Raw genomic sequence first — 13,835 nt, forward strand, 5'->3', positions numbered from 1 at the left:
TACTCCCATTTTTTGTTAAATAGAGGATGTTAGTACTATCATTCTAGTATCTTTCAAAAGCACAAACATCACAAAAAGTATACTACAGGAATAAATGCTGACAGTACAGTAAATGACCACCTATATAACAGAAAATCTATGCACTATTTTTAGAGATGAATTCTCTCTTCAGACCAAGTTACCAATATCAAAATATTACTGCCTTTCCCACTCATTCAGTGCATCAGGACTAGAGGATGTGCCTTTGACTTGACCAAGAAGAAAAGTACCTCCATTTAGCTTGGTAACATCTTCTAATAGAATCCTTCTAGCTATTAGAAAGGATATCTTGCACAGCTGTGGAACATGAATATTCTAAGGATGATGCCCATCCAAATACCAATCCTGAGGTGAAGTGTACATGGGTCAAGGTGCTTGATCTTGCCATTCCACTGGGTCAGGATCTTGGAAAACATTGGGAGGATGATTGGTACTTGGTATGACATCCGTAGGAGGTTGAGAAACCAAAACTATTTGGGCAAGTAGAGGGCGATCAGGATAACTTATGGCCTGTCTTGCCGGATTTTCATAGAACTCATGGGACCTGAGTGATTAGGGACCCAATGCAGTAGGGGATTCTGGATACAGGACAGTGAAAATGTCCAGTGGAGTGGCAATGGATTCAGTGCTCCCAGGTGTAAGAGTCTGCAGAAGCCAGAGGAGATTGTGTAACTGCCAAGGAAGACAGTGCTGTGGATAGGCAAAGTTAGCAATGATCGGTCATCATTGGTGCTGGCGGATCCTGGGGTTTGGGAGGTGCTAAGGTTGATGGTATCAATGGATTGTGGTCTGGTACCAATGTAGCCCAATACTTTTGGGCTTTCTTGTTGTGCCTCTGGGACTTAGGACATACTAAGTCCTCACATTGAGGAAATGTGTCAATGACTCAATAGTAGTCTCATGCTTATGAGAGTGCTTTCTGAACTTCTGACAAGATACCCTTCCACCGGGGGAGGGTGGTCTGTAGAAGCAGACTATCCCACACCAGAGTTGGACTTTGCAGCAGTAGGCACACTCCTTGCTGAATCAGGCTGATATATAGGGCAGTTTTCCAGCCTGGATCCGATTGAGGCCTCATGGTCTTCTTCATGGGGTATTTCTGGAGATGAAGTCCCCACCTTTCTCAGGTATGGCTGGGGAATGATTGGCAGATACTGCACCTCGCTGCAATGTGGGCTTCCCCAAGGCAGTACAGGCAGCACTGGTAGTCATCACTGACCAAGAAAGATCGTAGGCAAGAAGTGCAAAGTTTGAAGCCAGGAGTTCTGGGCATAATCCAGTACCCATACAAGTGGGTGGGGGATTCCCCCCAAAAGGAGACTAAGTTTAACACTAAGAGATCTACAAAACACTAAAAACTGTACACGCTGTTAAAACTATTTACAAAGCTAAAGCTAAATCTTATCTTGTAGGAAGAAGCTGAAGCTACCGGAGGTTCTGACTCGGAACATGTGGTGGTGAGAAGGAACTAGAGAGATGGTCTGTCTGCCTTACCCTTTACCCCCTCAGTCAGAGGCACGAAGTGAGCCAAAGCACATGTGCGGACTAACGAAAGCTACTTTCAAATTCTCTGGCTCTGGGAGCATGGTGCACATGCATGAACCCATTGTAGAATACAATAGGGACTTGAAGAAGAGGGGCTACATTAAGTCTGTGTAGGAGGAAATTTTGTTTTTATTGTTACTTTACACGTGGGTATGTTAAGATGGCATGTCCCTAAGCACCTTCACAAGGTTTTCAAGAAGTTTAATAAGTTTGCTTAAGTACAGTTTAAACTTATTTGTGTCCACACTGTGTTCTAACATAGTTAGTCCAGCCTGTGTGGACCAGGCAAAAGGATATTACAAACAAATTAAAAATAGGGCTGTCAATTAATCGCAGTTAACACACACTATTAACTCAAAAAAATTAATCACGATTAAAAAAATTAAGCACGATTAATCACAGTGTTAAGCAATAGAATACCAATTGAAATTTATTAAATGTTTCTCTACATTTTCAAATATATTGATTTCAACTACAATTCAGAATACAAAGTGTACACCACTTACTTTATATTATTATTTTTATTACAAATATTTGCACTGTAAAAATGATCAACAAAAACAGTATTTTTCAGTTCACCTCATATAAGTACTGTAGTGCAATCTCTTTACTGTGAAAGTGCAACTTACAAATTTAGGATTTTTTTGTTACATAACTGCACTCTAAAACAAAACAATGCAAAACTTTAGAGTCTACAAGTCCACTCAGTCCTACTTCTCATTCAATCAATTGCTAAGACAAATAAGTTTGTTTATATTTACAGGAGATAATGCTGCCCACTTCTTACTTACAATATCACCAGAAAGTGAGAATAGGCATGTAAATATCTTGTGATGCTGGCTACAAAGTACCATGTGAATGCCTTTTCTCACTTTTCGCTGACATTGTGAACAAGAAGCTGGCAGCATTATCTCCTGCAAATGTAAACTAACTTGTTTGTCTGAGCGATTGGCTGAACAAGAAATAGGACTGAGTGGACTTGTAGGCTCTAGTTTTACATTGCTTTATTTTTAATGTAATTTTTTGGTACATAATTCTACATTTGTAAGTTCAATTTTCATGACAAAGAGATTGCATTACAGTACTTCTATTAGATGAATTGAAAAATACTATTTCTTTTGTTTTTTACAGTGCAAATATTTGTAATAAAAATAAATATAAAGTAAGCACTGTACACTTTGTATTCTGTGTTATAACTGAAATAAATATATTTGAAAATGTAGAAAACATCCAAAAATATACAAATAAATGGTATTCTATTATTGTTTAACAGTTCAATTAATCATGATTAATTTTTTTAATTGCTTGACATATGTAGTTAAAAAACATTCTCTCAACTACAGTATTATGTAGAAACTTCAGAGCGTGCTTTGACTACAATGTGTAACTGGGTCCACCACTTTCTTCCCAGAAAACAAATGGTTAAAAGCTTACGCTTAAATTGGTGGCTAATGGATTTGCCATAAAATTGATCCTGGAATAGGAGGAGACTCCTGGAAGAAGGCTAGGCTCTGAACCCATAGCTATAGATCTAGGATAAAACCCTGAGCTTTCACACAGGTGAATAACTTTTCATTTTTGTTATACTTCTGATGTTTTGTTAACTGGTTTTTTTTGGGTATATGTTTATAGCCACCTAGATGTATATATTCCTTCCACTCCCAACAAAAGGGGCATAACTAGCTTACCCTATTGGTTTGGGATTTTTTAAGCAGAGTTGATTTGCCATCATATGCATTCTTTTTAAATCCAGTTTTAATGCAGTCCACTCTGGTCAACCAAGCCTTGTTAGTTATGCAGTTATAAGTATGTCTGGTGATTTTTAGAAAACAGTAACAGATATCTGTCCTGAGGAGCTGAAAAAATTAAATTAAACATAACACAGTAAGGTGGGGCAAAGAAACACAGGTAAACAGGACTTACAACAGAGAAAGATAATGCAAGATGCCTATTCTTACTTTCAAATCTTGTTTGTTTTATCATTATTAACATGTTAAAATCTCGGATGGAGGTCAGCAGTAAAAGGCTAACTGAAATGAATGAATACCCAGTTCAGTCACCACTGAACTTAAACTTAACTTAAACCACGCTTTATGTCAAGTTCTTCTCTGAAAAGAGACTCTACAAATGGAGTTGCAGGGATCCATGTTTGCCATTTCCACATCAACTGTGTTCAGTTTACATGTGAAATATTTTTTTTAAAACTGTCACCACAGCAAACGCAACCTGGAATCTGAGAGTCAATCCTTCTCCTTTGTGCATAAGTTCTGCAGACCAAATTGGGCCCTTAGTGACACTTGTCCAAAACCATAGTCTTCAATGAGGTTGCAGAGATGTAACTGAATCTTAGTAAATAATTCTGTTGTGTATGCAGAAGAAGGAACGAAATCTACCTCACTCTTATAGAGTTGTGCTAGCTCTGCAAAGCTATCAGGAGTAAAAAGCAGTTTAAAAATGTATCCACTTAAAGTAAGCAGACTTGACTGAATACACAAAGATCTGCTAAGCATTTAATTTTGCCATATTTACACAGTCACTTTTGAGAAGAGCTGCATCATAAGCATGATTTCAAGCCCTATACAGTTATTTCCTGGTGTTCCACTAATTACAACAACAAAAAAGCTAATCATACAATGTCAGCTGAACTTTTAATTCCTGTAGAGTATTTGTACATCAGCTGTATTAAGAATTCTGAAACCTCCATATTAGACAATTAAAATAGTTACCCATTTATAATAAAGTTCAAATGTGTGTAGGGAGAAAGGAGATGAAGAGAGAGAAATGGCAGCCTACAATGAAAAAGTGAAACATGACTTCACCTTAGAATAACCCAAGGCTTAGTTTGGCACACAAACCTGGCCAGCACTGAAACTGGTCAAATTGGCTGCCTTCATAAACTGCTATAAAAATAAAGTTAAAATTCAAGTGTAATGAAAGTTCTCTTACATACGTGTTAACCATCTTTTCTCTTAAAACTTAGGGAAAAAAACATATTGCACAGATGTTCCTTTTTTTCCCCTGTTTATATCACAAGGAGAAAAATAGAACAATTACAGTACAAAAATACTGGAGGTAATTCAACTGCTGTTGGTGAGCGGAACATAACTTATTTGTCATGTCATACAATTTTGTAAAAGTTGGTCTGTTGGAAGGCCATGAATCAGTGTACAAGTGATTACACACTTCTGGATCATAATTTTCATATACTGTTTAATTTTTTTATATATACATGCTGTATACTATTATTTTTATTCTCTTTAGTATAATAAAAACATAAATCTATCCGATGAAAAATAGACCAATAGGTCCAATTGCATCAACATACCGCACAGAGTAGCTTCCTTATCATACTACTTGCAAAGATCAATGGTAACTGAAAAATGATTTCATTTCCTATAATATATTAGCAATACAATACTCTTTTTAATTAAAAAGTCACCTCAGATGTTGTTCATCTTTTGTTAAGCGCCTCTCCATTCCTGAAATCGACATTTTACAGATGCAAAATAACATCTGGTAAAGCTCAGGGTCTTCTTGATTGAGCTGCTATTGTTGAAAAACAAGACTGTAGAAATTCAGAATTCTACAGCAAGAGCATCAGTGGCTTGTACTGCTATCATACCACACTCTGCTATCAATCCAGAAGACAAAATCCTTGCCTCTCTTCTTTGGGCCATCCAAAGTTCATAGCTGCAGGTCCTTCTAATTTGTGGAACTAGAATTGCTAAAGACAATCTCAACTATTCGGGGGGAAGGGAGGAATGGGGGGGAGGGAGAAAGAGACTTGAGAATGTAAATTGATATGGGAATGGATATAAAGTGATAGTGAAAGCAACAAACAGCTGGGATTTACTTCTGCCGTCAAAAAATGGCCCAACCCCTCACAAACTACACACCTTTTAGGCAGAAGAGGTAACAAAAGATTGTCATACACACCTGCCAAAATGCTGATGGTGGCCTTCCTGGATGTGTAACATTTCATGCAGAGCAACTTAAAACTTCAGATACTTCTGACACTGTAAGGACATCAACTGGACTTTTCTGAGTATGCCCCACATTTCCACTGATGTCAACAGATTGGGGAATAGGACTATGAAGGGGACTGCAATTCTATAGTTGCTAGATTTTCATTATTATCCCTATTGTAGGATTATCACTATCATTGACTTTTGTAAAGATTAAATAAATTTTTAATAAACCTGTAAGAAATGTATTACCTTTTGTTAAAAACAGCAATACACTGATGTCATAAAAATTCAGTTTTCAGCTAGATTAACTTAAGCAAAAAAGAAAGAACTGTAAAGTATAGCTTCTGTGGGTGCATATTATAGAGGACTGCTTCCTGAATAAGGTGGATAGTTTTGTGAGCAGTGGACAAAGTCCTCCTACCCAGGAGGGCCTCCTCATTAAGCTATACAATCCTAAATCACACTTCATCAAAGATAGCCTCTGAAGTCTCAGAAATGCTTTGGCTGCATACTTCAGATGTTTATGGAATAACAACACAATCATTACTGTTAAAAAGCCAGTATTTACCCAGAGTGGTATCTAAAATTCCAGTTTCTTCCTCAAAACAAGAAATTACTGTCGTATTAGTGGGCAAATATTATCTTTTTAAACAGTGACCAGTATACTTTCCGCACTCAGCATCTTTCATTCAAGGATCTCCATGTATTTTACAAATATTAATGTATTTAGCCACACAACATCTATGAGGAAGATATTCTTATTTTACAGAAATGGAAACTGAGATACAGAACTATTAAGTGACCTGCCCACAGGAAAGTCCAAGGCAGAGCAAAGATTAATCCCTCTGAATAATTATTCAGAGATTTCACACAGCTGAATTTTGTGTATCTTTTCTGAGTAAGAGAATATAACAGATTTACCCATTCTTCATAATGAAATATTTTACCACAAGTAATGCTTTAAAGTGTACTCCAAAACATATGCAAGTTAGAAAGTCCTCTGCTATTATTCCAATAAGAAAATGGGCTTTAGAATAAGCAAAAGAATGGCTTATTTATATGGATTAATTGCGCAATTAAAAAAACTAACAGCGATTAATAGCACTGTTAAACTATAATAGAATACCATTTATTTAAATATTTTTGGATGTTTTCTACATTTTCAAATACATTGATTTCAATTACAATACAGAATACAAAGTGTACGGTGCTCACTTTATATTTATTTTTGATTACAAGTATTTGCACTGTAAAAAAACAAAAGAAATAGTATTTTTCAATTCACCTAATACAAGTACTGTAGTGCAATCTCTTTATCATGAAAGTTGAACTTAAAAATGTAGAATTATGTAAAAAAAACCCTGCATTCAAATATAAAACAATGTAAAATTTTAGAGTCTGCAAGTCCACTCAGTCCTACTTTTTGTTCAGCCAATTGCTCACACAAACAAGTGTATTTACATTTGCAGGAGATAATGCTGCCCGTTTCTTGTTTACAATGTCGCCGGAAAGTGAGAACAGGCATTCTCATGGCACTGTTGTAGCTAGCATCGCAAAATACTTACGTGCAAGAAGCACTGAAGATTCATATGTCCCTTCATGCTTCAATCACCATTCCAGGGGACATGGGTCCATGCTGATGATGAGTTCTGCTCGATAACTATCCAAAGCAGTGTGGACCAATGCATGTTCATTTTCATTCTCTGAGTCAGATGCCACCAGCAGAAGGTTGATTTTCTTTTTTGGTGGTTCAGGTTCTGTAGTTTCCGCATTGGACTGTTGCTCTTTTAAGACTTCTGAAAGCATTCTCCACACCTCAGCCCTCTCAGACTTTGGAAGGCACTAAAGATTTTTAAACCTTGGGTCGAGTGCTGTAGCTATTTTTAGAAATCTCATATTGGTACCTTCTTTGCATTTTCTGAAAACTGCAGTGAAAGTATTCTTAAAATGAACAACATGCTGGGTCATCATCCAAGACTGCTATAACATGAAATGTATGACAGAATGTGGGTAAAACAGAGCAGGGGACATACAGTTCTCCCTCAAGGAGTTCAGTCACAAATTTAATTAATACATTATTTTTTTTACGAGTGTAATCAGTATGGAAACATGTCCTCTGGAACGGTGGACGAAGCATGAAGGGGCATACAAATGTTTAGCATATCTGGCACGTAAATACCTTGCAATGCCAGTTACAAAAGTGTCATGGAAATGCCTGTTCACACTTTCTGGGGACATTGTAAATAAGAAGAGGGCAGCATTATCTCCTGTAAACTTAAATAAACTTGTTTGTTTTAGTGGTTGGACGAACAAGAAGTAGGACTCCGTGGACTTGTAGGCTCTGAAGTTTTACATTGTTTTGTTTTTGAGTGCAGTTATGTAACAAGAAAAATCTACATTTGTAAATTGCACTTTCAGGACACAGAGTTTGCACTACAGTACTTGTATGAGGTGAACTGAAAAATACTATTTCTTTTGTTTATCATTTTTAAAGTGCAAATATTTAACACAGAATACAATATATAAGAAAACGTAGAAAAACATCCAAAATATTTAATAAATTTCTACTGGTATTCTATTGTTTAGCAGTACGATTAAAACTGCAATTAATAAAATAAAAGCAAACCTCACCCTCAACCTCAGCACCATGTCTGAGGTTTGAGAACACTGAAAACATATGTTCTCTCCATTTCTGTATCAAAGCAAATTCACTGTTTTCAAAGTCTGTGACGATTCAAGCTATTAATATTAGCTATGCAGAGAGAAACAAATAAAAAGGTAGCTAATATCTTCTAAGGCATGAAACCTCCTCCCCCCTCCCCCGGGGCAAAAAAACCCCAAACCACAGGTGTTGGCTGAATTAAGGCAAAACTGGTAGTGAAATAAACTTTAAATATTTTATGTTAGCATTACAAAAAGAGGAAAGGAAACAAATCTTTTAGAAATGTAAATGGCTTACTGATACATTGGACAAAAAAGGAAACATTTAAAACATGTTACCTAGCAGAATTTTTCTTTATTTTCTCATCAATGTCACTGAGGATCTGTTGAAACTCCAGGTCCCCAGGAAGAATGTTTAACAAACAATCTAAGTTGGAAGAATCAAGAGAATATTCACCTCCCCACTCCATTTCCAGCACCTGAAATAAATGGAAAAGAAATAGCAAATGTAAAAAAATGGGATTAAATAATAAAAAAAATGTAGCTTTTATTTTAAATACTAAGGTTCATATGATATTTGGTTTTCTGAAGTTATGCTTAGATTAACAAGGTATAAATATTTATAATGGGAACATTAAACCAGTGAAAATATACATCTTTGCATGCTATTGCATGAAGTACTGTAGAGGAGCAACTTGCAGTATATCTTAAAACTAAATTAAATAGAGTAGTTTATTAGTAACCCACAGTTTAGTCATAAACAAAATCAGCTACTATTTTCCTAATAGTAACAGAATTACTCGCTATAAAACAACTTTATGATACAGAAGGAAGTTTGTCACTATTATGCTTGACAGAACTCGGTGTTACAACTAAAAAGTGACATCAGAAAATTCTAAGAGCAAAATTATGAACTTTAGTGTGTATAGGTAAATGAATGGGCCCTGCCCCTTCCACCTGCTTAAAAAGTAGTGAGGTAGTGAGTAAAGTAGTGAAAGTAGTGAGGCGAGATGGGAAAAACTGGGATACCTTACTACCCTTCCTATTGTTTGTGATAAGGGAAGTACTCCAGCCATCCACTGGTTTTTCCCCATTTGAGTTGCTGTATGGTCACCACTCCAGTGCCATATTGGACATTGCCACCAGGGCTAGGAAGAACAGCCTAACCAGAGAATGAATGTCAGTGAACATGTGATGAAGATGTGGGACAGAATAGCCCAAGTCACTCGCATAGCGCAGGAACACCTGGAAAAAGCACAAGAGGCCCAACAGACGTATTACAATCATCAAGCGAAGGTCCAGAGATTCCAGCCTTGGGATTGGATAATGGTGCTGGTACCTTCAGCAGAAAGCAAGCTCTTAGCCAAATGGCAGGGGCCACACAAAGTAAAAAAAGCTGTTGGGGAGGGTGACTATACGATTTGACAATCTGATCACCAGAAGCAAATCTACCACCTCAATCTATTGAAGCCCTAGCAGGACTGTGGAGCTTATATGGTCACCCTAGATAAACCCCCCAAGGCAATAAACCTTGGGGACAAATAAAAATATCTCCTGAATTGACCCTTAACAATTAATAGAGGTAGTCAAAATGATGATGACTGGAACCATGATGTGTTCCCAGAGAAGCCAGACAGAATCATAGAAGCTCATCACCACGTCATCACAGATCCCAGCGTAAAGGTGAAGGTTAAACCATTTCAGATCCCAGAGACTAAAAGAAAAGAGATCAGTGAGGAAGTTAAGAGGACGTTGGAGCTGAGGGTCATTCAGGAATCCCATAGTCAGTGGTTCAGACTTTGAAAAGTTCATAGTACAAATGGATGCCTCCAAGGTAGGGTTGGGGGGCGTACTTTCTCAAATGATAGGAGAGGAAGCATACCCCATCTAGTTCCTCAGCAGAAAACTCCTTCCCAGAGAATAAAGGTACACTGTATTGGAAAAGGAATGCCTTGCAGTAAAATGGGCCATAGGAACCCTCTGGTATTACCTGCTTGGACAGAGGTTTACCTTCATTACAGACCATGCCCCCCCCCTTCCCCAAGTGGATGCACTGGAAAAAAGAGAAAAATGCAAGAGTAATAAGATAAGGTTCCTACTACTACAACCCTTCCATTTCAGAGTGCAATACAGGGCAGGAATCAGGCCTGGTAATGCTGATGGTCTGTCAAGGGTACAATGTTTCTCGACCCAAGTAGCCCAATCCCATTGTGTTGAGCAGGAAGTTTGTTTTTTTTTACTTTTGCTTAAGAGAACTTCTTGGGCCTATCGTGAGAACCAGCATGTAAATAAGGAAAAATAAAACCAGAGTGAAGTCAGTCTGATTTACTCCAGACCCCGAACTAACCAAGGAAGAAACACTGAGGCCAACGAGGTGAAGGAGGTACCCTACCACAATATGCACCCTTGTGAATCTATCCTCTAACACTGCTGAAATCTTCTAGACAAGCAGTCCACAAGTGACTCCTCACTGAATGTTCATATCCAAGATTATCCATGGAATGCAACGGACCCTTAGAGACAGTGTATATATAGACATACCATTTCTTTTAAACTAATTCTCAAAAGCTGCAAACAGTCTAAGAGACTTCCTAAGTGCTATAATCCTCTCCAAATAAGAATTCAAAGCCCTTCTGACATCTCACAATACTCTGAGATTTAGCTGGAACTCAGATACCACTTTTGGTAAAAAAAACCTGAGATGCAGAATAGGTCAACATCTTACCTGTGGAATACAATGAAGTGAGGATCAGTATTAAAACTTATGACTCAGAAACTCTTCTTACTGATGTTACCGCAATTAAAAATGCAGTCTTTAAATGGGAGGTGAAATAAAGAACACTCTCCCAAAAGCTTGAGTTGTGCCTCCATTAATGCTGATAGCAGCACCAAGATGAGTTCCCATATCAAGGCAAGCTTCCTGAACAGTGGGAGGACATTTATCATTCTTTTAAGGAATCTTGAGATAGTGAGATCACTGAAAACTCTGCCCATTGGTACATGGTGCAGTGAAGCGTCAGAGGAAAAGCTGTAGTTCAAAATAGTTCATATGGGGGCAGAATGTAGTGGCGTGTTATCTGCTACCAATAGGGAAAACTTTCCATTTCTAGAAATAACTGCCACGAAGCTGAACTTGGCAGAATGTCCCCTGCAGGAGCTATATGGGGAGCACAAGTCCAACTGACCCCACCCCTGCTGTCAGTGCAAGTGTGTCCGTCAAGAAGCTCCAGCACTAAAACGTCTGGCTGAGGCCTACTGTTTCTTCCCGTCAGTGTCCCAGCTGAAAAACAAAACTGTTCACAGTCAGCAAATGAAGTTAAATAAAAGCATAAAGGAAAAGGAAGAAAACCTACAGGCAGCGTCAGTCAGGATATTGGCCTCTCTTACTTCAGAGGGCTTTGGCAGCATCAGTTACCCCAGAGTCTGCTAGGACTCCAGTATAAGTCTCAGTTTCTTTCCCCTTCTTAGCCCAGGGGATTCATGTTCTCCTTTCTGAAAGGATGGAGAGTTGGTTGCCTGTCAGACCTCTCTCTGGGAATTAAGTAGCTCAAACAGACTGTTCCTTTCCCAGGGTTGCCCCATCTGAGTGGAGTCCCCTCCTTTTAATGCTTCCTCCAGTTCTGGCATGATTTGTATTTGTGCGGGGGGGCAGGGCCACTCTTGCCCAAAGCAGCTCCTTAATCCCTTCCATGCTGGTCAATCCCATCACAGTAACATTTCAATATAAATGGTTTCCTGGGCTGCATTAAAGTATTCAGTACTTCAGAGCGAGCTGAGTCGGACTGCCAATGTCCCATGACTCAAGCAGCAAAGATGAAACAATTCCAGAATGACAATGTCTTCCTGAGTCAAAGTCTGGCAACATTAGTAGATATTATGGAAGCTCCTGGATCAAGCCAAAGCCATCAGAACAGTCAGAATAAATTTTGTTAGGCACTGTTGTATCTTTCACTACAGTCATTGGGGTGAGGGAGTAATCACACTGCAGTTTCTATTCCAGTCAAAAAGAAACAAGTTTTGTTACTAAGTTACTGTCCTTCCCTGCTCTGGAACAAAACTGAGGGTAACTTTGCTTTATTGCTTTTTGCAGAGAAATTTGCTGATAGATAACTACAGATCAATAGACCATAGCAGAGTCCACTCATTTTGGGTCTGTAATCTGAGATGTAAATTGTCTGTAAGTACATTCTTTTTGCCAGCTACGTGGCGGACAGCACTAAGAGTTAGATGGCAATACAAAGGGCTATATGGTCAAAGTGGTTGGGAGTGAAAAATTCCCTGCTTGCTCACAAAAAGCACTGCTGTCATGTATAAGTCAGCATTGGTACATCAGATATTTTAAGGCCAGAAGGGACCATTAAATCATCTATTGTGACCTCCTGTATAACACAAGCCATAGAATTTAATACAGTTACTCCTATACTTAGTCTGATTACTAGGGTTTCACTAAAGCATATCTTCCAGAAAGGCACTTAAGTCTTGATTTGAGATGACATGAGATGCAGAAGCTACCAATTCCTCTGATAGTTTGTTCCAGAGTTTAATCACTCTCACTGTTTAAAAACTAATATCTTATCTCTAATCATCTGGCTTTAATTACGAGCTATTCATTTTTGTTGTGCCTTTCTACACAAGGCTGAAGAGCCTTGTAGTACCTAGTACTGTCTTCCAGTAAAGGTACTCAACAATTAAGTCACCTCTCCATCTTTTTGATAAACTAAACAGATTGAGCTTCTTATGTGTCTGACTGTAAGTCATGTTAAGAACACAAGAATGGCCATACTGGGTCAGACCAAAGGCTCATCCAGCCCAGTATCCTGTCTACCGACAGTGGCCAATGCCAGGTGCCCCAGAGGGAGTGAACCTAACAGATAATGATCAAGTGATCTCTCTCCTGCCATCCATCTCCACCCTCTGACAAACAGAGGCAAAGGACACCATTCCTTACCCATCCTGGCTAATAGCCATTTATGGATTTAATCTCCATGAATTTATCCAGTTCTCTTTTAAACCCTGTTATAGTCCTAGCCTTCACAACCTCTCCAGGCAAGGAGTACCACAGGTTGACTGTGCACTGAGTGAAGAAGAACTTTCTTTAATTTGTTTTAAACCTGCTGCCCATTAATTTCATTTGGTGGCCCCTAGTTCTTATATTATGGGAACAAGTAAATAACAACTTTTCCTTATTCACTTTCTCCACACCACTCATGATTTTATATACCTCTATCATATCTCCCCTTAGTCTCTTCTTTTCCAAGCTAAACAGTCCTAGCCTCTTTAATCTCTCCTCATATGGGACTCGTTCCATCTATGCAGTTACCTTTATCAACCAAACTTGTAATCTAATCAAAATTGAAATCAGGTTTGCTTGACAACATCTATTTTTCATCACTTATATTCCCATCCTTTAAATTACGTATTGATTGAATCCTGTATCAACATTTTCCATTATTTTGCCTGGAATTGATGTTAGGTTAATTGGCCTATAACTACCCAGGTCATTGTGCTTGCCCTTTTTGAATATAGACACACTAGCACTCTCCCAGTCTTCTGGAATTTCTTGTATATTTCAAGATTTATTAAAAGTTAATATCTGTGAGCCAGAGATATCCTCAGTCAACT

At 38.2% G+C, this 13,835-nt stretch overlaps 1 protein-coding gene across 13 annotated transcripts in view; it reads right to left on the reverse strand.

Moving 5' to 3' along the window:
- Positions 1-13,835, reverse strand: part of KIAA0825 (KIAA0825 ortholog) — a 419,202-nt gene that overhangs the window by 327,716 nt on the left and 77,651 nt on the right. For 12 of the 13 annotated variants that reach the window (XR_012158966.2, XM_078852812.1, XM_073344493.1 and 9 more), the window contains one exon: positions 8,553-8,692. Coding sequence is in view for 12 of the 13 variants with exons in the window: in XM_078852812.1 (XP_078708938.1) it covers positions 8,553-8,683 (131 nt within the window). In the remaining variant the exon portion in view is untranslated. Of the gene's footprint in view, positions 1-3,272; positions 3,618-8,552; positions 8,693-13,835 lie in introns of those variants that run through there. The other variant, XM_078852813.1, reaches the window with a different exon arrangement.

Source organism: Lepidochelys kempii, chromosome 5, assembly GCF_965140285.1.
Source record: "Lepidochelys kempii isolate rLepKem1 chromosome 5, rLepKem1.hap1, whole genome shotgun sequence".
NCBI lineage: Eukaryota > Metazoa > Chordata > Testudines > Cheloniidae > Lepidochelys > Lepidochelys kempii.